This window comes from Mesoplodon mirus, assembly GCF_964341445.2.
Source record: "Mesoplodon mirus genome assembly, chromosome: 5".
Lineage (NCBI taxonomy): Eukaryota > Metazoa > Chordata > Mammalia > Artiodactyla > Ziphiidae > Mesoplodon > Mesoplodon mirus.
In genome coordinates, this window is record NC_138980.1 from 116,891,501 (window position 1) to 116,919,175 (window position 27,675).

At 37.1% G+C, this 27,675-nt stretch overlaps 1 protein-coding gene across 3 annotated transcripts in view; it reads left to right on the forward strand.

The window, feature by feature from the left end:
* The first annotated feature begins 3,046 nt into the window (after positions 1-3,046).
* The window catches only part of EDIL3 (EGF like repeats and discoidin domains 3), a 438,162-nt gene continuing 413,533 nt past the window's right edge, over positions 3,047-27,675 (forward strand). The window contains exon 1 of one of the 3 annotated variants that reach the window (XM_082623484.1): positions 3,047-3,686. In XM_082623484.1, the coding sequence (XP_082479610.1) occupies positions 3,620-3,686 (67 nt within the window). In that variant the 5' untranslated portion in view covers positions 3,047-3,619. The remainder of the gene's footprint in view (positions 3,687-27,675) is intronic. The other 2 variants (XM_082623486.1, XM_082623485.1) reach the window with 2 other exon arrangements.

Here is a 27,675-nt window from a genome sequence, read left to right on the forward strand (position 1 = left end):
CCCACTACTGGCCTAAGCCCTTTTGTAACCACAATAATTTACCACTATGAGTTTGATACTATTAGTAACTCCATTTTACAGATAAGAATATTGAGACTTGGCAATTAACTGAATTGCCTATGTTAAAAGAGTTAAAGTGGTAGAGACAGTATTCCAATTCAGACATGTTCTGTTGCAGAATCTAAACAAGGAGTCAATAAGAATAGTTCTTGAAAACCGGTAAACTTTCCACAGTCTCTTTTTTGTTTGTTTTGCTGATACTTTATTCTGCTTTATTTTCAGACAACATTTCCCAAGTTATTTTCCTTATAGTGCTGAATACAATATGTTAACAGATGTGCAGAGAAAAACCTTACCTTAGTAAAAAAACAAAAACAAAAACACAAACTTTGAAAGATGCTGGATTAACACTTTTGAAAAAGTTTCTTAATTACAGGACCTTTCAAAGCTTTTAATATGCTAACATTCACCATGAATCTTTAAGAGGTTGCTTTGATTGGCGATGTTTCCCAAAATTATTTGACTATGAAACTTTTTTTTTCCCCATTAACATCTTGGGGAAAGTAAGCCTGCAGAAAATATTTTGGGATCTGCTGTCTTCAAGTGATGTATAGATTCATTTTTGCTGCTCTAGGCATATATTTGGAGAAGCTATAAAACTGTAGGTTGGACCATATGTGATTAGTAAAGGTCCTTTTGCACTTTATGTGAGGTAAAAATTCTTAACAGAATTCCACCCTTTTTCTTTTCCTTTTATAAAATGTCTATTTCTTGTGGTCCTTTAACATTTCTTATATTCCACTTCTGGACAGGCTGTATATGACTTTAGTAAGAGTGAAATGAGTCCTATAACTGTAAATTAGGTAAAGTGCCTGGAATTTTCAAAATGAAAGGATTATTAGTACATGATGATTATCAATAAGTGGGGAAAAAGGGGTAACTATGTACAGGGAGGTATGAATCTAAGATTATGTATCAAATTTAGATTGGAAATGGGACCTAAGAAAGTAGAGGTGTTAAACTGGCAACATATTTTACAAGTCGACTACCAGGTAATACAGAATGGCATTTATAGTCACAATTTTAGGCATTTGGTCATAGAATATGAATTTTAGTGTAGTTTTATGCTCTCCTGGAGTTTTTTTTTTTTAAGAACTTAAACTAAAAGAAAGAAAATTTTAGTAACATACACTGTTGCCAAAAAAATTATTTAACTTTCTAACATGCCTACTGAGGTCATATATTATCAGAAAAGTGGAAACAGGGAATAAATAGGAAAATAAACAAAACTCTTGGCACACTTTTTTCTTTAATGTCTCATCACAGTCATTGGTTTCTGATTTTATTTTATTATTTAGTTATTTATTTTAATTTTCTTGTAGTATAGTTGATTTACAATGTCTTGTTAGTTTCAGGTGTACAGCAAAGTGATACAGTTATACAAATACATATATTCATTCTTTTTTAGACGCTTTTCTCATATAGGTTATCATAGAATATTGAGTAGACCTCCCTGCGCTATACAATAGGTCCTTGTTGTTTACCTATCATATATATAGTAGTGTGTGTCTGTTCGTTTTTGAGATTTAGTACTATGTTTTAGAAATAATACCTTAAAACTAATATTAAACATCTCACTTCAAAAAGTTAAAGAGATACTTTATGATGGACATGCCACCACATGACTGATAAAAAGCATACTTTTAAAATTAAGTAACAGTGATGTGACAGAAAGTTGGAATTTGCTTGTTTAAAACTGCTTTGCTGCAGCTCTGGACAGTGGTAGCTTACACTAACATCTGCGGCTTTAAGCAAGAAAACAGAATGTAAATAAATGATTCTTTCTCTTTCCCTTAGCAAAATCATTTTTTAAAAAATGTTCTTGTACCCCCGCCAAACGTGAGATCTGAACAAAATTATTTTCAAATAATTTTTGTTGTTGCTGTTGTTTTTTTGTTTGTTTGTTTGCCAGCAGTACCTTAACTTCTCGGTGGCAGTATGCAGTTATTTTTCCATCAGCCTTACATCCTTGATCTCACTTCAAATTCCAAAGGAAGGTAGAAATTGAAGTTTAAAGGACTCAAGGAGGCAAAAGGAGATGAATTGCATGACCAATTGTCCTCTGCTATCCTTTTCTTAGTACATTCTCCTTTCAAATCTTTGCCTTCAAGAATGTTTCCTTCAATGTTTCTTTGTTGGTGTTTCTGTCTCTCTCCCTACCTCCCTCTCTAGAAGGAAAAAAAAAAAAAATTAAAGGCTGTTTTTCATTTTGGTACCTGCAACTGCCAGAGCTGAATCCACGTACCCTAAGCAAATATTTTAAACCGAAAACAGAGGAGAAAACACTATTGTAGGCCATGGGTTGTAGTTTGGTTCAGCCACTCTGACTGCAAAAGCCAGTCAATTTATATTGCTTTTGGTGGGTAGCAGCGAAATTTGATCTACCATGGTGATGCTTCAAGAATCTGTCTTTGCCTTTTATTTTCTTGCACGGTCCCCAAACTCGCCCCACTATTTCTCATCTGAAACAGATGTCCTCTTTGAGGGATGTATGCCTCCCACTGGCTTGCCCTGTGCCTTCACCTTTTTGCCCCGGTGGACAGATGAGCCCACAGGGCTCTCTCCCCAACCCTAGAGCCAACCAAAGTGCAGAAAAGCCCTGTCTTAGCTGATTAGAGTCTATTTGCTGACCAGGTTGCATTTCCTGGAATCCGGGACAATTCACTTTGCAGCATTCTGTCTCTCGGGCAGCTTTGTGCCCCAAGAGCCACTTTTCAAAATCTCTTAACTTCTTTTTCTGGCTATGCAGAGAACGGGACTTCAGGGGATTCCTTAACGTGGTTAATTATAAAGTCAGTGCTGGAAACCAAGAGAATCTCAGACACCAAGGGTTGCTTCCCTTAACCCCGGAGTCTCTGGCGTGTGTGCAGAAGGTACAGGCACTGTAGGAACTTCAGAGGTGGTGGCAGGTGCCAGGGTGTGGCTGCAGTTGTCTCCCTTTTCTCTTCCAGCAGAAGGAGCCACCCCTGGGGGGTGGGGGGGGGAGAGAAAGAGGGGGAGGCTGCTGGAGGGAATAGGAAGGAGGGGCGCACGGGGCGGGCGGGCGCCTGCGAGGCTCAAGCTCACACGCACGCCGCCTCTGTTTGTACACAGTGCGCTCTGGGCTCGCTCCCTCGCTCCCCGCCTGCTCACGCTTCATTGTTCTCTTAAGTCAGAAGCCCCGCAGCCGGCCGCGGCGGCGCAAGCAGAGCACACAGTCTGCGGGTCCGCCAGCGCGGGTGACCCCGAGCCGCCGCCGGAGCCGGCGCCCGGCCCCGCCCACCGCGCCTCGGCTGGGACCCACCCGCAGAGGAGGCTGAGCCCGCTGGCGACTCCCCGGAGCTCGCCCACCTCCCAGCGCCCCGGAGCGCAGGCAAAAGGGGAAGAAAGATTCCTCTCTTTGGTCGCCGCTCTTTCTTGCTCTCTCCAAGAATTTGTTTAAGGAGACGCTGCACGAAAAAGACATCTTCTTGAATCCTCTGTCGGGGCGGGGTCTGCCGCTGCCCTGCGGTGCAGCCTCAGCGACACTACTCTCCACTAGGACCCCTGACCAGCGGGGTCACGTCCGAGAGACGGGATCATGAAGCGCTCGGTGGCTGCTTGGCTCCTGGTTGGGCTCAGCCTTGGTGTCCCTCAGTTCTGCAAAGGTGAGGCGACGGCCCCGGGCGCCGGTTGCGGGACAGTCAGAGAGTCCCCTGGGAAACGCTGCGCAGGGGGCTGGAGGAGGTCCCCCGGGCGCTCCAGGGGTGGGGAGCGCCGTGGGCGGCACCGAGGAGGCTGCGCCCTGCCCTGCGTGCCCAGGAAAAGTGCTCGCAAAGTCAGAGCGGAGTGTGCGGGGCTGAGCCGGGAAGAGGGTGTGGGGTACCCAGATGAGATCGAGGAAGGACGGGGATGCAGGGGAGGCGGGAGGGAAACTAGATCTTCCACGGCTTACTTGGCCCCCGGGTAGCCACGCGAACCCTCCCTGGGCAGTGTGGGTGATGCCGGCTCCCGGCTCCAGACGGGGCTTTCGCTGGGGAGCGAGGGAAGCGAGGGTGCCCCGGGAGTGGAGGAGTGGAAAGGGGAAGAGTGCCGTAGGGCTGTCCGCCTCCAGGGTGCTGTGCTCTGGTGCCCGGCCCACGCCAAGCAGTTTGCAAATCCGAACCCGGTGTTGGGAGTTTGGGCGGTGGGTGCGGTGGAGACGGGTCTGATAAGTCAGTTCGGCTTTCTCCCATCTCCCCATCCTGGAGGCGCAGCACCAATAGCAGAAAAACCCCAGGAACCCGCCCTTCCTGTAGCCCAAAGGGCCTCAAGCTTTGCTCAGCATTCCCTCCTGGTAGGAGCCTAACTCTTGGTAATAAGGAATCTTGCGTTGCGAGACAACCCTGGCGCCCCCGCCCAAGAGCAGAAAAGTTGTAAGAGGTGGTCTGGTGGTGGTTTTCATGAATTGCATGAAATAAAGCAGTCTGTTAAAAACAAACAAACAAAAAAAAAACAGGACTTTGAAGAGTCTCCTGCTGAGTTGCGTAGTTGGCTTCCAGGTCCCTGGGAAGGATGGCCTGTCAATACAAGCCTTGGTCTTGGTTCCATCTAAGCTCGCGTTGGGGTTGAAGTTGGCGCCTGGAAAGGGCAGGGGGAGCTGCAGGGACTCTGGGTAGGTTGCTCGAGGCGGACCTGAGTCCCTTCTGCGCCCACATATACAGGCGGCTCCTTCTATGCGTTCAGTGGGTAATGAAACCCTCCGCAGGCTGCTTCAAGTGGAGAGCTGAGTGCACTACAGGGTTTAAAATGCTGTGCCTCTTTAAAAAGGTGGCTGGATTAAAAGATGCATTGACTCAAATCCATTTGAGATTAGACGCTGAGTGAATATTCTACACCATTCATCCATGCACCCATCCGTCTATTTGTTTCACAGGAAAATTGTAAACTCTTGGGCTACTATTTGCCTAAGAAGCCGGGTGTTCCTGGCCAGATGCCCTCGGTGCCCTACCAGTAGCTATCCAGGCCGTACCTTTCCTCGGCCTCCCTCCCTCCCCCAGAATGTGGCTATTTCCCCCTGCGAGTAGGTGTGTCCCTCGCTTACGTTTACTGTGTGCCCTTCCAGTTATCAGGCAGAGGCAGCCAGCCACTCCACTGAAGGTTAAGGGATGGTAATGGCTCTGTAGTTGCACCGCGGACTGCCCCAGCTATACGAAAAAGACAGTGTTTTCACTACCGATATTTCTCCTTTCTTTCATTTCCCGTCTGGATTCCTTCTGCACTTTGATCCCTCAGCAGGAAAGGAGGGGGAGAACGGCAGGCATTCCCCTCCCCTCCTCCTTTCCCCGCCTCCGTTCCCACCCCAAACCGAAAACACACCCTCACCCACTCACAGGCACCTACTCCTTGACACCATCGCCTCCATCATCAGTCCTGGCACCTAGGAGGAGGGCGGCGCAGGTGGAGGAGGAGAAAGTGTATCTAACCTGTGTGCCGCGCTAGCCTCCCTAGGTCTGGTTGCTGGAGCCCTCGGGTGCGGTGAGTCCCGTCTCGCTGCAGCCGGAAGCTCTGCTGTCTAAAGATACACATGCCTAGGACACAGCTTACTCCACCAGGCAATCCAACCTTGGTGTGTTGCTTGGGCTCTCTTTCCGTCTCCTAGACAATGCTGGGCAGTGTGTACTCCACATTCTTCCGTAGATTTCTCTTTTTGTCCAGACAGCCTGTGAGGAGAGGGATAGGAAAGAAATGGACCATTTTCCACGAGCTCTTTTTGTTAAACTTGCACCTTTCTAATTTATTCTCCCTCAGCTCTGCAGAAAGGCAGAGTACAGCTTATGTGACATCTCCAAACAATTAAACTTTGAGCAAACTTACTGAGGCCAGTGTTAACGATGAGAATTTACCTTGCACCTCTCCCACTCCACCTCCCCAGATATCATTTGTCTAATGTATACGTTTTATAAATTGGTGTTTCCCTGTGTGGGTTGCAATTTACGTGTATTAATGACTGGGATTTGATAAGGACATATAATTCCTTTTCTTAGTAGTTTTTATTTTAAAATTAAACCAATGGATCAGTCAGATTGAATATTTCATTAACTCTTAAATTATTCATTGTTATGGGTTGCTCTAAAAAATCCAATTACATGCATACAGTTGCAGCAAGCACGTGACATCTTATGCAATCTGTCCCTGTGCTTGCAGTTTGTGTCTGAAGTCTTTAAGCAAATGGTACTGTTTAAAAATGTCTAGACATGTCCTAAATACTATGAATCATTGGCATTCACATTTCCTTTTTTAATCAATGGCGATTTTTAGTTAATTCTACATGGGGATCAATTAGTACCTGAACAGTCTCACTCGAGGCAAAAACACCCATGCTTCTATGATTAGTATAGCAATATTCATGCTGAAATAACAAGTTACTGTACTTTAAAAAATTATTACACATTAGTGTCTTCATTACTTGATTTACATGATCATTAATTGTATACTTTAAAAATAAATGCTAGCTACAGATTCCAGGTGAAACATTAAAAAAATAATTTTGAAATACTGAATTAAAAATAATAAGTAATTGAAGATAAAGTATCCTGCTGGTACAGTTTGACACTAATGCAAAGCCCTGACCACTGTTATGATACAAAACACATTTTTTCCCTTCTGGTCCTTAAAAAAGTTTCTTCTAATTATTTTTGAAATATTTTCTTAGAATTGAAATGTATTTTTGTTTTAAATTTATATTGTTTGGGGAAAACATTCATAATAATACACATTAAGCGTTACAAAAATTGAAATGGCCTGTTCTCCCCTCTGTAATCTTGAATTTACAAAGATCTTCAAAACCAGGCAAATGTATTTTACTTCTGAACTCTTCTCTAAATTAAAACTCTCTTGTATTTTTCTCAAATATCTTAAGATCAGTGTTTATATAAAACATGTATTCAGGATGTAGGCTATTTTTAATAAATATTTTCATAAAATTTTCCTTTCTTGTTAGATACGTATGATTTTTCCTTCTCACAAAATAAGAATACCATATACATGACTAGACTAAAAAAGCTTGGTTGCTCAAAACCATTACAAAGTATAAGTTTAACAGTTTTTAGACTCTAAATTAGTAGTCCACATTCTTAATTTCACTGATATTAATTAAGATAAAAATTTTAATTAGGTAATTTATTTTTAAAACTTTTCATCTTTTGAAGGGTTTTGAATAATGGGATGGACTGTATATGTTATCATTTGTGTACAGTTTTGAAAACCCGCCTGATCTGAGAGTTTCCTAAAGCCTAAGAAAGTAATTCTGATATTTGTTGTTTACTGAACATACTTGCAGGCGCCAATAGCTTTGAGTATCATTTATGATGTAGTAGGTTCATTATATTCCTTGCCAAATAAACCCATGAAAAACAATGCGGGTTTCAGAACTCAGTTCAAGTCAGAGCAAATCAGAACGCTTGGGTACTGAGAAACAAACAGCAAATTTTGCAAATATGTAATTAATTAATGGTATGGCTTCTCTCAGGCTAATCAGTTTACTCCTATGAGTTTATATGAGTTTGAGTTTATTTCCTAAGTAGTTTGCAAACTGATGTTATTATGATGAAAAAAAAATAGTAGAAAACCAAAGCCAAGCCATTCCTATTACTTAATTCTTACCTGTCTTTTAAGGAAGATGTCTAGCATGTTTTTGTTCTTGTTTTTTAAATCACAGTCCATATAATGATTACAATATCTTTTGGTTAATCAAAGCAAACATGTATTTATATATAAAGACTTAAGTTGTTGGCTATGTGAAATGGATTATTGAAAATTTTCTCATGGTTGTGTGATAATGCTAAAAATTAAGTACTATAAATACTTACACTGAATGAATTACCACTTAATTGTTACTTAAAACACCTCTAAACAGTCTTTGCTTTGGGGAAATTGTTGAAGGGAAAAGTAGACTAGGATCGTCGACTATGCCCTTGCCAGCAGGTGTCAGGATAATCAATGGAGATCTTTTAAAGGAAAGATGTTGGGTGGCGGGCGGGGGAAGTAAAGTAGTAAACGTTAATCTGCAAATCCACATAAAGTGACTTTCTACTCTCTGTGAGACTGATATTATTAAAGTTTTCAGTGCTCCCCTGAGAAAGAGAAGGAGGGTGAGTTGTAAGGACCTGCTGCTTGTACCACAGGATTTTAACTTGGAAGCAGAGTTGCTCTAACTGCCACACACAAATAACTATATGTCTAGGTTGAGCCATTATTTCTCAGGGTGTTCCTGAGTAACTTCCAAGGAAATGCACATAGAGCTATGAGGAGCTTGTAGTAAAACAATTATTACTGAAATGTTTGGCGTACTTTTAAGCTTACTCTCCATACCAACTGTAAATTTTATACATAGAAGTAAGTACTTGTTATATTGACTTACGTGGATGTATATTCAACTATTTATATGTACAGATCTAAAGTACTGGAAGAGATTACAGCTTATCCTTTTCTGTCACAATGGTAAAGTGTATGTTTCCTGAAACTTGTAAGTTTCTAACTTCAGTCACGTGGCCGAAAGCGACTAAATGACATGATAAAGTTTTGTCATTACCCATTTAAGCCAGTCATTATTCCTTATGTATGTGCCTATTATGTTTCAATAGCTTTCAGTGACTTGACATTATTTGTTTCTAATTCTTAACTGATAACCATTCCCCAAAAGTTAGTTCTAGCATCTGCTGATATAGCCCTTAAAACAGTGTTACAGATTCACCGTCACACCTTTTCTACACGTTCTCTCTGTGTTTTATAAAGTCGCTGATATCGTGTCAAGCAGTCTGTCTCCAGTGGCATCCTTTCTGTGTCAGAGTCCTCCTTAAATAACCCTCCTTCCAACATTTCCTTGCTGGATAGCAACTAGGGCACAGCATCCACTATAAAATTCTGTCATCATTATTAAAAGGTTGCAAATCTCCAAAACACTGTGACATTTGCAATTTGCTTTCCTGTGAGGAAAAAAAAAAAAAAAATGACAGTGTAAAGCCTCTACTACTAAATCCTGAGGTTTAAAACATAAACATAAATAAATTAGGATCTGAATTATGGAGCAACTCAGGATTTTACACCTTGATATGATCACAGTGTCCTGCCTAAAACTATCAACTGGGCAATAATTTATATCCACCCCACTTGTAGAGAAGTATCTTGCTTTGCCTGTAGCACAGAGCTGAGAACCTAGGAGAAAACATCAAAAACTCCTGACCACCTAAAATAGATAATGCATTTCGGCCTTAAATTATATAGAAAAGTCTATTTCTCTTGGTTTTTAAGTTCCTGGGCTCTCTATAAACTGAATTCAAAAAATTAAAGACCTATGAGGTAATAGGTCAGACTTAATCAGAGCAATAAAACCTGGCAGCTGTTAGACAAAGAGGAGATTGGAAAAGTATATGTAAAAGCAGAGCTACCTTACAGTGTAAAAAACTAGAGACATTTATTTGGGGTGGGAGAGGGGCTATGTTTAAAGGCCAAAAGGCGTTACCCTGTGAGGGAATATGCTTGTATTTGATGCCAGTATTGATCTTGCATCCTAGACAAAGACTCACTGCAATATGTTCAACATTTGGGGTCTACAAAGGCAGTGAAATATGTACATTGTTGAAGAGATTTTGTCCAAAATGTTTAAGCTTGAAAAACCTGTTTAAAGGTGAAAGAGACATATCTGAAGAATGTGCTTGTTTGAAACTTTATTTTCCCATCATTTCAGATAATATGTTGTTAAACATTTTTTATTGATTTTCCTCCTAAAGTAATGAATGAAGGTACAAATTATGAAACAGAGGACTCAATTTTGTAGAAAAGAAGTTGATCTCAGAATGCAGATACGATGCCCTGCAATTATTTGGTAATATTTTAGAAGAAAAGGTACTACTATTTTGTTTTAAAATATGCATTATTATGCTGATAGAAGCTGTGTAGGATTTGTTCAACAGAAGATTTAATAGTGCATAAAGTAGAATGGAGGATTTAAGTTCAAGAATTTAAGTGAAGGCTTTTTGAGTACTAAAGCACTTTTGAATGTGATTGTTACTATGGAGAAAGAAAATTGACTCTAGATCTAAGCTTTACTTTTCTCTATTTTCTAAAACAGGTCTGTATCAAACTGATCAGTCTCTTTAAAGCTAATTTAATATAGTAATAACAGCCCACTGACGGAAAGGCCAAGGTTTTAATCTATTTTTGTTAAATGATTTTGTGAATGATTGAAAGTGGTCTCTGAATGGGTTAGGACACCATGTATTCTTTAAGGTTTATGCTTGGTATTTGATGAACACATTTATTTTGGGAATGCACGATAATCCTCTTAAGTCTCTTCTTGTACTGAGGTCAGGATGATCATTTACATTTTACTGCTACTGGAGATCATATGAAGACAGCCCAGGTCAAACGGGCTCATGACCCTTGGGCAGAAAAGACTGGGACAGTCAAGTGGGAATATTGGAGAATATTCTTATTTGAAATAAATTAGCAAATCCCTCCCAGTAGCATAGAGCAGTCTCCCAATTATAGGCATCAGTCTTATCTTTGCTCACATCTCCGATACCCTTCTCCCCTCACATGTTTGGCTCCAAATGCTAATTGAACTCTAATTTTATCCACACACTTTTTCCTGTTTGTTTATTCTTCTTTTTTCTTTCTATAGTTTAACTTTTGCATTGTCAACACCATTTTGAAATTGTCTATCGGCAAACAAAATGCAAATTACCATTCAAAATGCTTTCATATTTATTTATAAATTCTTGTGTCATATGTTGTGCTTCCTACAGAGCCAGGGCTTAGAGCAGTGCAAGGCAAAACAAACAACACAACTATGCAACAGCAACAACAAAACCGAAACACTCAATATATATCCAAATGAATGGAGCTATCCACTCCTCGTCCCCGCCCCCGTCAGTGTTCTGTGAGAGATACCCACATATTTTAAACAGCATTATGTTATAAAAGGTAAGTCCAAAGTAGTCCCAGGAACTTTAAAAGCTTTGTTTCTCACTTTGTTATATTAACATTTTTTTTTTTTACAATATACGTTATAGAGTGAACTACTTTGAAAATATTTCTCAATACTCCTGCAAGAGCATCGCTAAACACATAATATTAACATCCAGACATGACAAGAAGTGCTGTGTTTTCTGTGCATCTTCAGTTAAAAGAAAAACTACCTCTGAGTGATCAATTTCTTTGTTAGATACAAGGTTCTAACATTTCCAGCTAACTTTAATTTTGATCTAGAAACAATAATTTTTCAGACATCTGTTTTTTCCTTGCTTCTCTTTGTTTGGGGACTGCCACCATGTCTATTTAAGCATCTTGCTAGATAACTTAACAAGGAGCATTCATTCAGATATCTTTCTTAAGTATAGTTAGTAAGTGTAGTATTTATTTAGTGCATGTTATCTGTTCCCCTGTTCTAAGTACCATCTTTGATTTTCACTATGATTCTATGAGGCAGGTACTATTATTATTTACATATGAATGAGAAGAGAGATACAGAGAGGTTAAGTCATCTCCCAAATAAATAATCTACTAAGTAGCTTGTTAGAAATAGGATCCAGTTTAAGTCTAGAGCCTGCTCTCTTAACTCCTGAACTATGCTGTATTTCAGTGACTGACACATTCTGTATCTCATGGAAATATTTTGTTAAATGATTTTCTTTTTTGTAAAACACACACATCATATCCAATTTCTATTTAACAGGTAGATATTTTGGAAGGGGTAAATTATATTTATTTTCTTGGGACAGAATTTTTTAAAATTTCAAATTTAATTTGGTAAAGTGTCAATACATCTTTTCTTTTCACATTCAGAAATAAAGGGTGGAGTATGCTCTGTTTGGTCAGACAGAGTTAATGTGTCTTTCAGAAAGATGCATCACTAGTATGAATAGTGAAGACGAAAAAGAAGAGGAGTACTCGGGAAGTGATTCAAAACCTTGCCATTCAATTTTATTTCAACATGATTTTTATAATTTATTTTGGTTTTCTAGGATTCCATTGCTCCACTGTTATTCAGTATGATATGTAAGAGCATGCTTTCTCTATAATTTTCAGATACGTTATGTAGGAAAAAGTGATTTTAAAGGTTAACAGATACGTAATGTAGGACATAGTGATTTTAAAGGTTAACTAGGTTTTTATTTCTGCTAGTTTAATGAAGGTATTTTATTTGCTTTACATCCCATCCTCATTTAATTTTATTTCTGTGTAACCCCATTAAGAAATTTGAGCCAAACAAAAGCACCAAATGGTCTCAAACCATATCAGCTAGAAAATTATATCTTCTGGTTTCTTTTAAGAGTTATTTAACCAAGATATTTATTTTTTAAAACTAGAATTGGATTAACTTTAAGTATTTTACAAAATAATGAAAATTACATCATATGAGATCACCTTGTTAATATCTTCTTCTGTACATCTGTATGGTATTTTATAGTTGAAATGGACCTCTACATGCTTTATTATATTTATTCCCCTAAAATAATAATAATAAAAACAATAGTTAAAATTTCTTCAGCATTTCCCATGTCTATTCTAGGAAACATAAGCAGAAAAGGCATTCTTAATCTCCTTTAACAGATATGGAACCTGAGGTTTGAAAAAGTCACATCAAGTATAATTCAACATGTCCTATAATTCAAGCAACCAGTGACAGAGTTTGAACTTGACTGTGATTCCAGCTTATCTTTTACTCTTTTCTGCTATACCACTTTGCTTTAGGTAGCTATAGTTGGTGCTTTTTTCTCAGTTGGACCCACAAGATGAGAAGGAGGAGTTGGTGTACTACTTGCTTTTTCGGAAGCTATTCTAACTGCCTCTTAGTACGACATTCACACTTTCCTGCCATCAGCCTATAACATCTCCTTTCCTCTCTGGAGCCAATTACTAACCATCACAACATCCTGAACTTCCTCAAAGGCTTCAGAACCTTGTTTCTTCTCTATTATTTGTTCCCTTAAAAACTTGTGACCCTTTTAATATTCTGGTGTTAAATTTCCTGGAAGTTCCCAACACTAATGATTCCCAGCTCCATTCTTAGGTACCTGCTGGCAATGCTGTTCATTAGACTTTCTCGTCGGATGATTTGCTCATTTACTAGTACTTTAAATTTCTCAGACTTCCCATTTCTTGCCAGAATTTTCTGTTTTTCTACCTCTCCTTGCCCTTCATTCCCAGTAAACCCACTCTTGTCATTGCTCTAATTTTTGGTTCTTCTTATCTCTCTTCTTTACCAACCTGGTCTTTGTGGTTATCCATTTCAAGATGTATTCAACCATTTGTGAATTTTTCAGCCCACGTGCTTTCATCATTTTTGCTTCTTTAAATCTCAAACTAAGGTAATTTCCAACGTCCCTTTCCCCTCATTGGCCTTGAGAAAACTGGAGTTCTGTCAAGAGGTAATAGGATCCACTGGAAATCCTGGTGAATTTGAAAGGTTGAGTTGTGGGTCCAAAGGGGAATGAGCAAGAAAGAAAGTGATGGTATGAGGAGTAAGGTGATGGGGGCATTGTGGTAATTAGACTATAATTACAGATATTGATAATTATAAATTTGGGAGTATGACCATAGGAGTTATGGTTGAAGGAGGGTAGAAGACAAGATCATTGGAAGAGGAGAGTCAAAACATGTGGAAAAATTATCTATGTGGGTATTGAAATTCTCCAAAAAATTATACCAGGAGAAAAATGTTGGCAAGGATGATAGTGAACCAGGAACAGAAATCTTTAAGGAGTGAGAGAGGTACAGAGATGAGGAAATAACTATAATAAGGGGGTAGTATTGGGGAATAGAGATCTATGGCATGAAATTAAAACTGGGTAGGGTTTTTTTGCTGTTGTTTTTTTTTTTTGAGCTGAAGGAGAGAATGTTCAGGAAGTTGCACTGAGGAACAAGAGGACTCCTGCTACATCTCTATAAGCTATGGGAGAGAAAACGGTAACCAATTCAGAGAGCTGCAGGGTAGACAGTAACTCAGAGGAGAGCTGATTTTCTCTAGAGCAGGAAGACAGATGTAATAACCTAGTCCCAGGCATCATGCACTTTGACAGTCTTCATCCTACACCTTTTGACACATTGAGCTCATTATGATAATTGATATATTCACTAAGAGCTATGCTTTCAAGCACATAAAATATGTTTTTATATGCAACAGCTCTTTTAAACCTCACAAAAACCTAGTGGATTATTATTATCCCCATTGACAGATGAAGCTATACACAGAATAATTCTATTCCCAGTGATAAACACTCAAAACTAGGTTTTGTAGACCCAAGTCCAGGACTCTTTTCACTTTAGCACAATTTCAGAGAAAAGCCTTAAATCTGAGGGAGGATCCCTTCTAAATTTAAAGCATAGCTGAGTAATGGGAAGATGTCCTACTTTGTCGTATTCAGATAGGCCTCTATGTATTTTGAGGTCTGCAGAGTTTAGGTTATTGAGAATGTCTATATCTGCTTGGTGGCCTTAATCCTTGCCCATCTTGGATTATTTGTCCAAATGGTTCTTACTGGAAAACAACATTATTACTAGGGGAAGTCTTTTTTGTTCTTTTTTTCCTTTTTAATATGCTCATAATTATGCAACCTTGTACACAAAGAATTTTTTTCCTCAATTTACATGTTTCAAATATTTGTAAACCATACTGTTTCTTCTTTAGTTTCTGAGATGCTAAAGTTGTACATATTTTTCCTTTAATCTGTCCTTGTAAGCCATTCCTTTCATCATTTTAGTTGTGTCATTTGGAATCTGTCCAAGTAGCCTACATATTTATGCAACAGGCTTGCCAAAAACTCAACAGCGAATTCCAGGGATGTGCTTCCCTAAAATAACACCACACACATTAGTCTGTACTTTTTAATTTTGCATATACAATCTTAATTTTTAATCTATTGCTTTGCTGGTTAATTTTTTCTATCAGACCACCTTTTTCCAAGTAATACTTATCTATGTCATTTTTATTTCATAATTTTGTTTTACATTAGCCTTCACTGGAGTTTTACTTTATATTTTTCTTCATTCTGCATTCAGAATGATGACCATTACTACTGTATGATGTATTCTCTGCCCACAGAATCTCAGAATTACCTGATTTCTTCACTGTAAATTGATATTCTGCTACTTATTGCTATTTTAATATCATGTACATATCAGCTAAATAATAATACAATGTACAAATTCTTATCCTTACCTTTTTTTGCATATTGATTTCTTTTGGGGCCTTTGAAGTATTCACTATCTTCTTGAAACCATCATCTGTCTCTATTTCTGTATTTTTCCTATTTCTTTCTTTATTTCTAGCTATCTCCTTCTATATGTTGCCATTTTCTGCTCCCAGATCATTCCTCAGCTTAAACTGCACAACCTCAGAGAATCTTTGTGATCACCTTCTCTAAGTACTGAGGCATCAACATACACATGGATACAAACAATATACCCCTGTCACTAGCTTCTATTACTGTTCTTTTTTGAAATTATGCATTTTTCGAACATCACATTTATATAATCACTTGTTTATTATCTTATTTTCTCTCTTGTTTGTAATGTATTCTTGCAAGCTCCATGGGGGCTGGAAGAACAACTGTTTTATTCCCTAATGGGTATATCCAGCTCCAAACATGATGCCTTGTACACAGTAGGAACTCAATATTTGTTGGCTGAGTTTTTGCATGCATGTAGGAGTGAAAAACATGAATGAAAAACAACTCTGCTAGTGTATAAATCTTTCTCTGGTTAAAACAAAAAATGTGTTCCTTTAGTAGACCCATTAACTAATTTAATAAATTCTTATCTACTTGCACTGATGCACTGACGTGTGACTTATGGCACAAGTGACACACTTTTAGAAAGCAATAAATACTTAAGTAGAGGCAAACTCTAAGAGCTGACTAAATAAATTACTAACTTGTTTTCATCTCTGTCTAATGTATAAACACTTTAAAATCAAGATTCGGATTTTACCTTAAATTATCAAATTACAATAAAATAGTTGTAATTGTATATGCAAGATAGTAAGCTTCAGACTATCATTTTATTATCAGGAGTTGACAAGAAATGTATATGCAACAAAATCAAAGCACTTGGTGGTTTTTCATTGTCAGGTGGAGGAGCTGCAGGTAGCCCTCTGATCTGCTAATTGCCCCAGTGCGTTGGTGATCACTCCCATGAGCTCCACCAGCGATAACTTTCCTCCAACCGTAACTTCTTTCCCTCCTCCCACCACGCAGTCACACCTGCTGAACCCAGATGTACTTGGCAGAGGGGAAAAGACAGCACCTGGGCACGGTGTCTGCCCAGGAGCCAAGAGCCTCTGAAACAGCTCTGTTTAGAGTTGTTTGTGTAATGACCGTCTTTATGCCACTGCAAACTGCTTTTTATTTCCCTTTGTGCAACTAGACTTCTACCTTTCTTAAATGCCTCAGTGGTTCTAAAACAATTTGTATGCTTGTGACCCCAGTAATTGTGTGATTTCAACTCCTAGTCTAAAAGCTCTGAAGATGACGTGTCTTTCTAAAAAAGGTATAAAACGGCAAAGGATTATGTAGAATAAAAATGGTAAAATCTAATGCTTTGTTCTTTCTTATGTGATAAGAAAGAAACCTTGGCTATTTTTTTTTTTTGAGGGAGAGTTACTTCCTCATCTTTGTTTTAGTTTTAATTACTTTTTAACCTGAAGTATATACTCATTGAAGAAAAGTTGTAATGGTAACACTTTGGTGTCTATACTTAGAGACTTGTTTCAATAAATAAATATCTCAAAGTAATGTTTTTAACCATGAAGTAGATCATACCACCTAGTTTTATAATTTATTCAACAACATTTTATTAAGTAGAGATGGATGCCAAGAACTGTTCTGGGTGTTGCAATTACAGACGGTGAACAAAACAGAAATTCTTGCTCACGTAGAGCTTACATTCTAATGAAGTGGAACAGAGGATAAGGAAATTGTCTTGTAGGTTAAAAGGAGAGAGTAGGGATTTCAGGAGTGGATTTCATTTATTTTTTTATTTTTTTTATTTTTAATGATTAAGGTACAGGTATGAGTGCAACTACTATCTTTTTATTTTATTGTATTGTATTTATTTATTTTTTTGGCTGTGTTGGGTCTTCATCTCTGTGCGAGGACTTTCTCCAGTTGTGGCAAGCGGGGGCCACTCTTCATCGCGGTGCGCGGGCCTCTCACCATCGCGGCCTCCCTTTTTGCGGAGCACAGGCTCCAGACGCGCAGGCTCAGCAGCTGCGGCTCACGGGCCTACTTGCTCCATGGCATGTGGGATCCTCCCAGACCAGGGCCCGAACCCATGTCCCCTGCACTAGCAGGCAGATTCCCAACCACTGCGCCACCAGGGAAGCCCCGGATTTCATTTTTATGTAGGGTGCTTATGTCAAGCCTAACTGTTCAAAAACATTAAGGAAGTTGCTTACATGTTGCAAGTATGTTGTCTCAAGTTTCATTTATCTTTATATTATATTTATTATGTTTAATATGCAAAAGGTAAAACAAATTTATTTTGTAAAATAATTCATATTTTCCTTTATGAATTCTGCTTTTGACATCATATTTAAGTTCACAAGAATTGCCCTTTGTTTCTCCAACCAAATGGTTGGGTATGTTCCAACACTACTTAAAAAAACTGTTAGAAAATAAAGTATGTATCATATAATAAATTAGAATATTTTCTAATTTATTCACATTATATATAGCATTAAAATGTTTGTGAAGAGTTACATATTTATGCAAAATGAAACATATTACAGTAATCTATATACAGTGTGATAACCACAAAGTGAAAAAGTAAACATAAAACAAGATAAAGCTCCCAGGCTCAGGAGTCAAGAGTTTTCAGTTTCAATAGATGACTAACCTTAGTTTTCAAAAATAAATAAATAAATAAAATGGAGATAGCAGTAATACAGCCTGACTCCTAGAATTATTGTGAGGATTTAATACAGGTTAAATGATTAGAACAATATTTGTGTCCTGTGATGGATATGATGATAATGATGATGATGACACTGTAGTATTTCCAGTGCCATAGCACAATGCTTGGCACACATTATGATAAAAAATTAACTGGTAAATGAATGGAGTACAATCAATTTTTTTCTCATTTAATTATTATTTTACTTTTTGGTGCAATATTTATCAAGACTTCAGTCTTTTAACTGAGATATAACTTACAGGTATATTAATATAACGTGTTGTTTAGAGAATGGAATCACATAGACTGGGAGTTGCATCCTGGTCAAACAGTCAGTAGCTCTGAAGCCTTCTGCAGTTAGTCTAGCTTGTAGACTATGGATAAAGCAGTAGGAATCTAATAGGGCTTGTAATGATTAAAAGATATAATCCATGTAATGTGCTTATAGATCTTGGCACAATATAAACCTCAATAAACATTATCTATTATTATTTTCTTAATTGTGGTTGAGGCTGTTACTGTAAAGGGGGCAGTTACCTTGGGACACATTCCCGAAGAGAATGGTATAAAGAGGGGATGGGAACCTGGATGGATCTGACAAATTGGCTGATCAACAAAGTCTAGCAATTCTTGAATTTATGCTAAATGAATCTTGGTTATGTTTCTGGCTTTATTTGTATTTCAGGGGGTATTTAACTGTCTTATCCATTAGGGCTGCTATAATAAAAATACCATAGACTGGGTGGATTATAAAGACAGAAATTTGTTTCCACAGTACTGGAGGCTAGAAAGTCCAAGATCAATGTGCCAGCAGATTCAGCGTCTGGTAAGAGCCTACTTCCTGGGTCATAGGTGGCCATTTTTCACTGTGACCTTATGTGGTCAACATGGCAAGGGAGCTCTCTGAGGCTTTTTTTGTAAGGGCACTAACAGTACTCATGAGGCCTCCAACCTCATGACCTAATCACCCCCCAAAGGCCCTACTTCCAAATACCATCATATTGGGGATGAGGTTTCAACATGTGGATTCTTAGGGGACATAAACAATCTGTAGTATCATCTGCAGTAGAATAGCCTTCAACGTCTCCTAACTCAACAGGAAGTCTTTGCTTCCTTTATATCCTTTCCACTTAGGTGCACTTACTCTCTACTCTGAATATTGACTGTGAGTTGTGTCCTGATTTATAAGCGATAATAGAAACTTCTAAAATATTTTAGGTTATTTTTATTTCACATTTTGCTTTAGAGGCCTCAATTGTGAATATGGTATATAAGGAAGTTTACAGCATGAAGATTTTTTAATCTGCTTATTCGTGACTGGTGGTCTCTGTGGTCAGTACTTAGTATTCAGAAAACTATTATCTCATATGTATCTAAATGGGTAAAAATTAAGTTCATGTTGAGCTAAAGATTTTTAAATAAAATAATTCTGTTTGCATTTTAAATAATTGACTTTTATACTGTCCCCTCTTTGGGGGAAAAAATTGCCAGAAAATAACAACAACAAAAAACTTTCCATTCAGGGAATACTTTTAAATTAAATACAAGAAATAGATATACAAACATGTTTTAAGAATTAATGTAGAAGTATATGATTTCCTACAGAATGACTCAGTTTGTTCAGATGAATTAAGAAATAGACATTAATGATTTTAGGGTATAAGAATACTAGGTCAGTTTGTACTTATTTTCAAAGTAACAGTTATGACTAAAATTATCTCGTGGCCAAAGCAAGCAGGATTCCACATGAGATTTACATGGTTAAAATCGTTGAGATTTATCAAGAAAATATATTATGCATGGACTATTTCCAAGTCAAGTCACAGTTAAAAACATTATTTTGAGTATTATAAGAGAGCCTCCATGAAGGGGCAGTGGTAATACACAGATTCAGGATTATTTACCTGTTTTGAGGTCAGCTAATTAGTAATCTTAATTGAGTTTACAAAGTCCTTTTTGCCATGTAACATAACATATTTAATGTGTGTAACATCAAGGAGTGAAGATCATGGGACCAGAATCCTACTATTGTTCTTATACATAATCTCATGTAGATACAGGTTTGTATAACTTCATCTGCTGTAGCAGTGTGGACTAGTTTAGGTCTCAAAAAACCTACTCGTGACTCTACCAAGTACTTGCCTTGTGACTTTGAGCAAACTCTAATCTCTTGGTTTCTTTATTTGGCAAAAATAAAGATAATAGCCTCTACACTATTTGTCTTTTGGGCTTATTATAGTGATCAAAACGAAAATGAAGCAATATACTGGGAATGATTTTGGAACCTGAAAACTGTCCTATAAATTGTTTGGTTTGGTGGTAGCTTCAAATTCTTGCTTCATTTTCTATACCTTTATAGAGTAAGCTAGTATTAGAAGTCGTGATGATTCTTGATATTTTATATGATACTCCCTTCATTTGTTTTTGTATGTTTAACTGAACATATCCAGATGCCATGAAAACTTTTGATTACAGTTGTTTGGAAAAGGAACATAAACACACTGGAAATGATGACAAATCTGATATGTAGGTAGTCACTGCATTATGAGAACTTAACTGGTGGTGATCAGACAGCTCCTACATGTTAAAATGGGCATATTTATATCTGGTATCCCCAAATGTCCCTGATTTCACCTGCCTTTTTCAACCCTAGGTTGAGATATAGAGTGGCTGTCTTAGAAAATTGTTTTGTTCATGCAAATGCAGAGAATTAAAAAGTTAAATCATCCTCTCACCCTCCTGACAAAATTGCCACCTCCAAAGGAATCAGGGTCATCTTCTCTCCTGCTATGTTCCTGCTACATTCTTGCTGTGTTCCTGCTACCCAAACCTTCAACTTCTTCTTGTCCCAATGCCAGTCCACAAAAATAGCTTAATACAAATTTCCTTAAACATAGTAGCAGTGACACTATTTAAAATATTTTAGCTAGTATTATAGAATTGTTTCCAGAAAAACATGCTTTATTTTGTTTCTAAAAAGCTCAATTTCAAAGTTATATATGGATCATAAACCATAACTTATTTTTGAATTAGCAATTTTTTGATACCTTTCAATACAAGAATTAGCTTAGATTCTATTACCAAAGTGCAAGCACATTATTGAGATTCCCCCAGTAGATATAAATGTATACTATATATATGTAAAAATTTAATACTTTATTGTAAAGTATTAAATTGGAAGAATAAATACCTTAATACCTTAATAAATGACCTCTTTAGTTAGTAATAGAGTTCACCTGGTGATTGCTTTAAAAATAAAATGTATTCAGAAGTCAACTTTACAAATAGGGTAACAAAAATATAAGCAAAATTACTGCTAAAATAATTTCTGTATATTCTTTGGGAAGCGGTATAGATCAATTTGAATGAACATTTCTTGATTATTTTAAAGAGATTATTTTTTTAGTTTTGCGTTCCCCATAATTCGAGTACCTTGAAATATTTAAAATGTTATTACTGATAGCAGTTGCACAGTAAACCAATCTAGGGTTGGTGGTTTCAGGTTGTTGGTTTAACTTTAATTGGGAATATGTTATAAATTAATAAGTCAATTGACTTTGGGATAATAAGAGGCATAAAGAATTCTTCCAGGATCAATTGTTTGTGAAAGCAATTATTAGGAGCAAAGCCTAGAATCAGAGCCCGCTGAAGCATGCAAAGTTTAACAGTGACTACTTGGGCTCTTTTATGTCAGCATATCAGTCTGAAAGTATGCATTTTAAAAAGGAACTGCGTGGTTTCCCTGGTGGTGCAGTGGTTGAGAGTCCGCCTGCCGATGCAGGGGACTTGGGTTCGTGCCCCGGTCCTGGAAGATCCCACATGCCGCGGAGCAGCTGGGCCCGTGAGCCATGGCCGCTGAACCTGAGCGTCCAGAGCCTGTGCTCCGCAACAGGAGGGACCACAACAGTGAGAGGCCCGTGTAACACAAAAAAAATTTTTAAAAAGTAACTGCATTATAGAAAACTTGATATTTAGGTCATTTGTCAATATGTAAACTATCACTCCAGAACAGTGTAGCTTGGACCAACCTTTTCTTTCCTTTTTTTTTTTTTTTTTTTGATTCTAGAAATTGTAGGAAAACACTGACTATGAGGAAGATACAGTTTAACAATTTAGAGCTTATTCAGATGGTTCGCTGGTTCCCTGACTCCTACAAAAGGAAATTAAAGTAAAATGAATTGATGAATACTTTGGTTGCAGTTCAGGAACTTAAACCCTGTTGTTTCTTTTGTTGGAGTAATAATCAAGGTGTGTAGTAAGGCAAAAAGATATTACTGATATGTGCTTTTAAAACTGATAGTCCAGAAATTAAGTGGAAACCACTCCAGGAAACCTACTAATACATGTTTATAGTTAAAAATTGGTTCTTTTGACATTACTGCTCATTTGGGAAGTTGGCTTATATATATCCTACGTTAAGTTCATTTTGTTATGTATCTATATAAGCTTGTTATTGTAGAGTGTTACTCAAACTGCTGCTATGGAGCAACATACAGAAAACTCTTGTGTAACCAGACTATTTGTGACTTCCAATTTAGGTTATTAGTCTTATGTTGGAATGGTCACTGTTGGTTTTTTAGGTTTATGAAAATTGCTGATATATTTGTAGTAACAAAATGGTACTATAAATTTTTTGATATGCAAAACACCATAACAATCTTAAGTGTCTAGTTCAATGAATTTTCAAAATTGTATGTGCCCATTTAATCACTAACTAAAACACGATATAGAATATTTCCATAGTCCTAGAAAATTCTCCCATGCTATATCCAGCCAAATTCCATCCTTACCCCTCCTCTCTCCAACATCTGTTTTTTTTTTAATTTCTTTCACCATAGATTAACTTTGTCTGTTTTTGGACTTCATACCATTGTTAGTATGGGAGGAGAGAGAGAGAATTTTAGTCTGGCATCATTCACTCAACATGACGAGTTTATTTATCCTTGTTATCGCACATATCATGAGTGCATTCCTTTTTATTCTTGAATAGTATTTCATATAAATATAGCACAATTTATTTGTTCTCTAGTTGATGGACAATTGGGTTGTTTCCTGTTTTTAGCTATTATGCATAAGGGTAATCTGAAAAATCTTATAGGTTTTTTTTCCATAGACGTATGATTTCATTTCTCTTGGATGAATACCTAAGAATGTAATTGCTGAGTCATAGATACATATATGTTAACTTGATGAAAAACTATTCAGCACATCTCCAGAGTGATTGTGTCATTTTCCTCTCCCAGCAGCTATTTATGAGGGGTCCAATTGTTCCCATATCGTCACCAAAATTTGTTCTACAATTGATGAACAATGAAGAGGTTAGGGTCACTAACCCTCCACGTAAAACTGACCCACAGTTTAAACCCCTGTTGTTCAATGGTCAACTGTATTAGTCTTTTGATTGTAGCTATTCTAGTTGATATGAAATGGTATCTCACTGTATTTTTAATTTGTGTTTCTTAATGACTAAGGATTTGAGGACAGATGAGTTTCTTGACATTCATGTATCTTTTGTGAAGTGTCCAATCTTCTGCAAATATTACTTTCTGTTACTGTTGTTTGGGTACTTTAAAGCTGATTTGTACTGGTTCTGTATATATCCTGAATATGAGTACTTTGCCAGATACATATTGCAAATATTTTCCCTAGTCTGTGGCTTGATACTCATTTCTTAATGGTGTCTTTTGATGTGGAACTTACTGATTTTGATGAAGTACATTTTATCGATATTTTTCTTTTAGAGTCAGTGTTTCTAATGTCCTAAAAGGTCTTTGCCTGGCCCAATGTCACAAATATATTGTCTTATTTTTTCTTCTAATATTCTCATATTTCTGTTTTTTACATTTAGGTTTATGACCCTTCTTAAATTAATTCTTGTATGTATCACGAGGTGCTGGTTGAGATTTATTTTTTCCAAAGGGAGATTCAGTTATTTCAGCACCATTTGTTGGAAAGACTGATTTTTCCATTGAAGTGACTTGGTGCCTTGGTTGTGTCTATTGTGTCTTTAATCTCTTTATCTTTACAACAATACCAGGGTGCCTTGATTACTTTAGCTATATAGTAAGGGTTGAATTTATGTAATTTCTTCTAAATATATTTTATTCTCTATCTTTTGTACTTTTATATAAATTTTAGAATTAACTTGTCAGTTTCTTCAAAAAAGCCTACTGGGATTTTGATTTACATTGCATTAAATTCATAGATCACCTTGAGAGGAAGGGCCATATTAACAATCTTATATCTTCCAATCAACTAAGATATTATAGTTGTTCATTTATATATCTGTATGGATCCATATTTAACAAAAGGACTAATTCCTTTTATTTTTGTAGAGTTTTATAAAATATAAAGCATTTTTACATTGATTACTCATACTTTATCTTGTTTTAAAACAGAAATTAAGTATAAAAAGTGGATATCATTCAGCACCACAGTGTGCTTCACAGTGCTTACAGAAGCACTTTGCACGTCTACTTGATACACAAATTGAATTCCCAGAAAACTAGTTTATTAATACTTTTATAACATGACAATGCTGTTGGAAAAAAAATAGCATTTCTAATAATGAAGTTTTTTTAATTGAAGTATATAAATATGCAAGTTTCCAGAAAAATAAACTGAGATTCATAGCACTAGACCTATTAAAAGCTGAAATGACAAAACCTTTAAAACACTGGGAAGTAGTTAATGGAATCAGAGAAATTTAGAGTACCTGTGAGCATTTTATTCTCCTAGAAATAAAGATTGCACTTTAGCCAGCTTGGATAGGTAAGTGCGTCTTCTATTTATAAAGATAATGGTAGTTTTAGTTATTTCTAGCTTTTTACAGAGTAGTCAGGCTCCTAAGGCAGGAAGACATTGTACAGAGGCTTCATCCTGCTTTAGAAGCTTAAAGATTGTGTGTGTATGTGTTGATGATCTTATTCCAGAAGAGTGTTATCACCAGAAAGCTTTTGCTTTGACTGTCTCTTGAACCAAGTCCAAACGAATGTGATTTTCTTTGAAACAGGTTGAGCAAAACCCATCAACTGTCTATTTTTTCTATTACCACTTGTTTGCAGAATTGACTTAGGAAAGTGGACCAAAGCTATACTGAAAGGCAAGACATGCTCTTGAGCCACTCATTGCTGGTACCTTTCCAGCACATTCGAAAATATTTAATATGTTAATATGGCACCTAGAACATTTTAGGAAAAAAATATTCCTAGAAGAATCTTGCTATATAACTGTAAGCCACTCCCCAAGTAAATTATTTTTGTTGCTTTATATGATAATTAAAAGGTAGATTGAGTTATTGGAAAAGGGATTGCATTCTTCCTGCTTGAGAGGCCGTTATTAGCAGTGTATTTATATCCAGTCTCCTCCCATGATTTAGATATACCACATATGATCACAGTGAAATGAAATAAAAATCTTCTAAAAGACTACTTTTTGTCATGTGGATCTGTGATAAGATTTCTCAGATCTATACCAAGCACTACTTTGAAATTTGCTGAGGTCTTTTTTCCTTTCAGTGTTTACTGAGGTTCTTATTTAGATAATTACCATTCTGGAGGTTATAACCTACACAAGTGATGGCATTACTTATTCCTTCTTTACTAATTTAATAGGAAATGACTGACAAAGGGCATTCGATTTATCTACTCACTTCACATTAAGAGACGTTTTTGAGGGCAGTGAATCTATTCCCAGGCTTCAAACACCTTGGCCTTTAATTTGTCAAACTTCAGCCTTTAAGTAAATTAGCTGGGTTCCTACTGAATTAATTGAATTCGGAGAGGGCTGTACAAATAGTTGTTCCTATGTTTTCTCACACATTTCTGTAGGGTCCAAACTGTTGGAAAGGAATTAGAGTCTGAATTACTCAGTTACACCTGTAACACCTGTTCTTTGACCTCAAAAAATCTCTCCTTTTCCCTCTATTAACCCTCATCTTGCCTTCCCTTATTTTTCAGTTCAGCTTATATCATTCTGCCCCATGTGAGCTGCTGCTCTGTGAATCTTCAACTCCCCCAGGCCTTGAGCTGCTTTCGCTTGGTATTTGTTCAGCCGTAGATGGTAGTAATAGTTTAGTGTTTCAGTCCTAGAAACACGTCCAGTAGGTGCATTGAGAACAGATTCATCTCGCAGGTGTATGTATAATTTTTAAAACTTATATCAGAATGAATTTTTAATTCCGTAATGCTAATTATAATCACTGAGGATACAAAAAGACACTGGAGACTTCTGGTCATTCACTCCTTATTTATTATGGATTTAGATAAAAGGAGTTAGTTGAACAACTTGAATGTTTAATGGTCTGAGGCTGAGATAATCTGACCACAGCAGAGATAAACCTGTCCCACAGTCTTTGCTGCAGCCCCCATTCTCCTGGTCAGTGCTTGGATGGGCAATGCCAAGGTTAGCCTCTGACTTTCAGGTTTGGGTGTTTTAACTGATGAATAACCTCTTTTCCCCAATCCTGTTGATCCACCAAAGCATTCTGACATTCTTTGTTTGGATACAATTATACATTCTGTTAGTTCCATGTCAACTGTTGCTATCCTGAAAAGCCAATCTTTTCCGTTGGGATTTTATAATTTAACCAGCAGCTGGCAATTTTATTTTTTAGTTTTCCAAGTTCTCAGGGGACTCCCAACCTGTTTCAAATTACAGCCTCAGTATACTTGAGCCATATAACTAGAGGGCCATAATGTTGGAATTTCAAATCTCGGGTTTGTTATTTATTTCAGAAAGAAAATTGCATATTCTAGAAATGCCCTTTGTGCTTTTACATTAAATTATTAGCAACGTGTTATATCATTTATCTAATTAAATTCTTATATGATCAAATTTCGGGCAAAAGTTGGGAACTAGAGAGGACATTTCTCCAAATTCTTGCTGTGTTGAGTATAGCTGCCTTGCACATTTTATGAAATGCTATAAAGTCAGACATGCCTGGTAATGTCTTAGTCAGTCAAATGGTTGATAAAAAGTTTATTCATCATATTTAAGTCATCTTAGGCTGAAACCACAAGCTAAAAAATATGAAAATTAATTCATATGAAGCAGAGCAGCAGAAACATTTAACTGGCAGTTCTTAATAAACCCCGATTCCCATACCTACGTGAGTGCTGTCCTTTAAAGTAATCACCCAGGGATGTTTATTCCTTTTTTCCAAATGATACCACAGTTGTTCAAATGGTATCTTAAACTCCTTTTGGAACTGTCTTTAAAGCCACAGGATAAAATGAGTACCATGTTTTTCATGCCACAGTTAGATTCTGTCCCAAAACTCAGCTTTATTTTTAACTAGTTTACTGGGCTTGATACTGAGAGATGTTTACTTCTTCTGAAAATTGTGTATAACCTCAAATGACCAAAAACTACCACTGTTTAGGTTCTTCAGTATATTATAGCACAATATGTGAAAGCAATTTCAAAAGGGAACCTTGTGCTGCTTCAGAGCAACTTCTGTGTCACCTGCTCACGTGACATTATTGTAGATATTCGTGATTATGAGCAACACTTTTCTGTGGCCTTATGGCTTACACATGATTAGAGAAAAGTGCCCCACTTAGGGTCTAAGGAGAAGAGAAGATGCATTAAATAGTTAGAGAAGGCCAGGTGTATTTCCAGAACACAATCTCCATTTGTAATTCATTCACTGGAACTGGCCTCTAAACCTCAAAATTATGAGGTTCCAGGGTATACCGGAGCTAATTATTGCCGGTGCAGAAT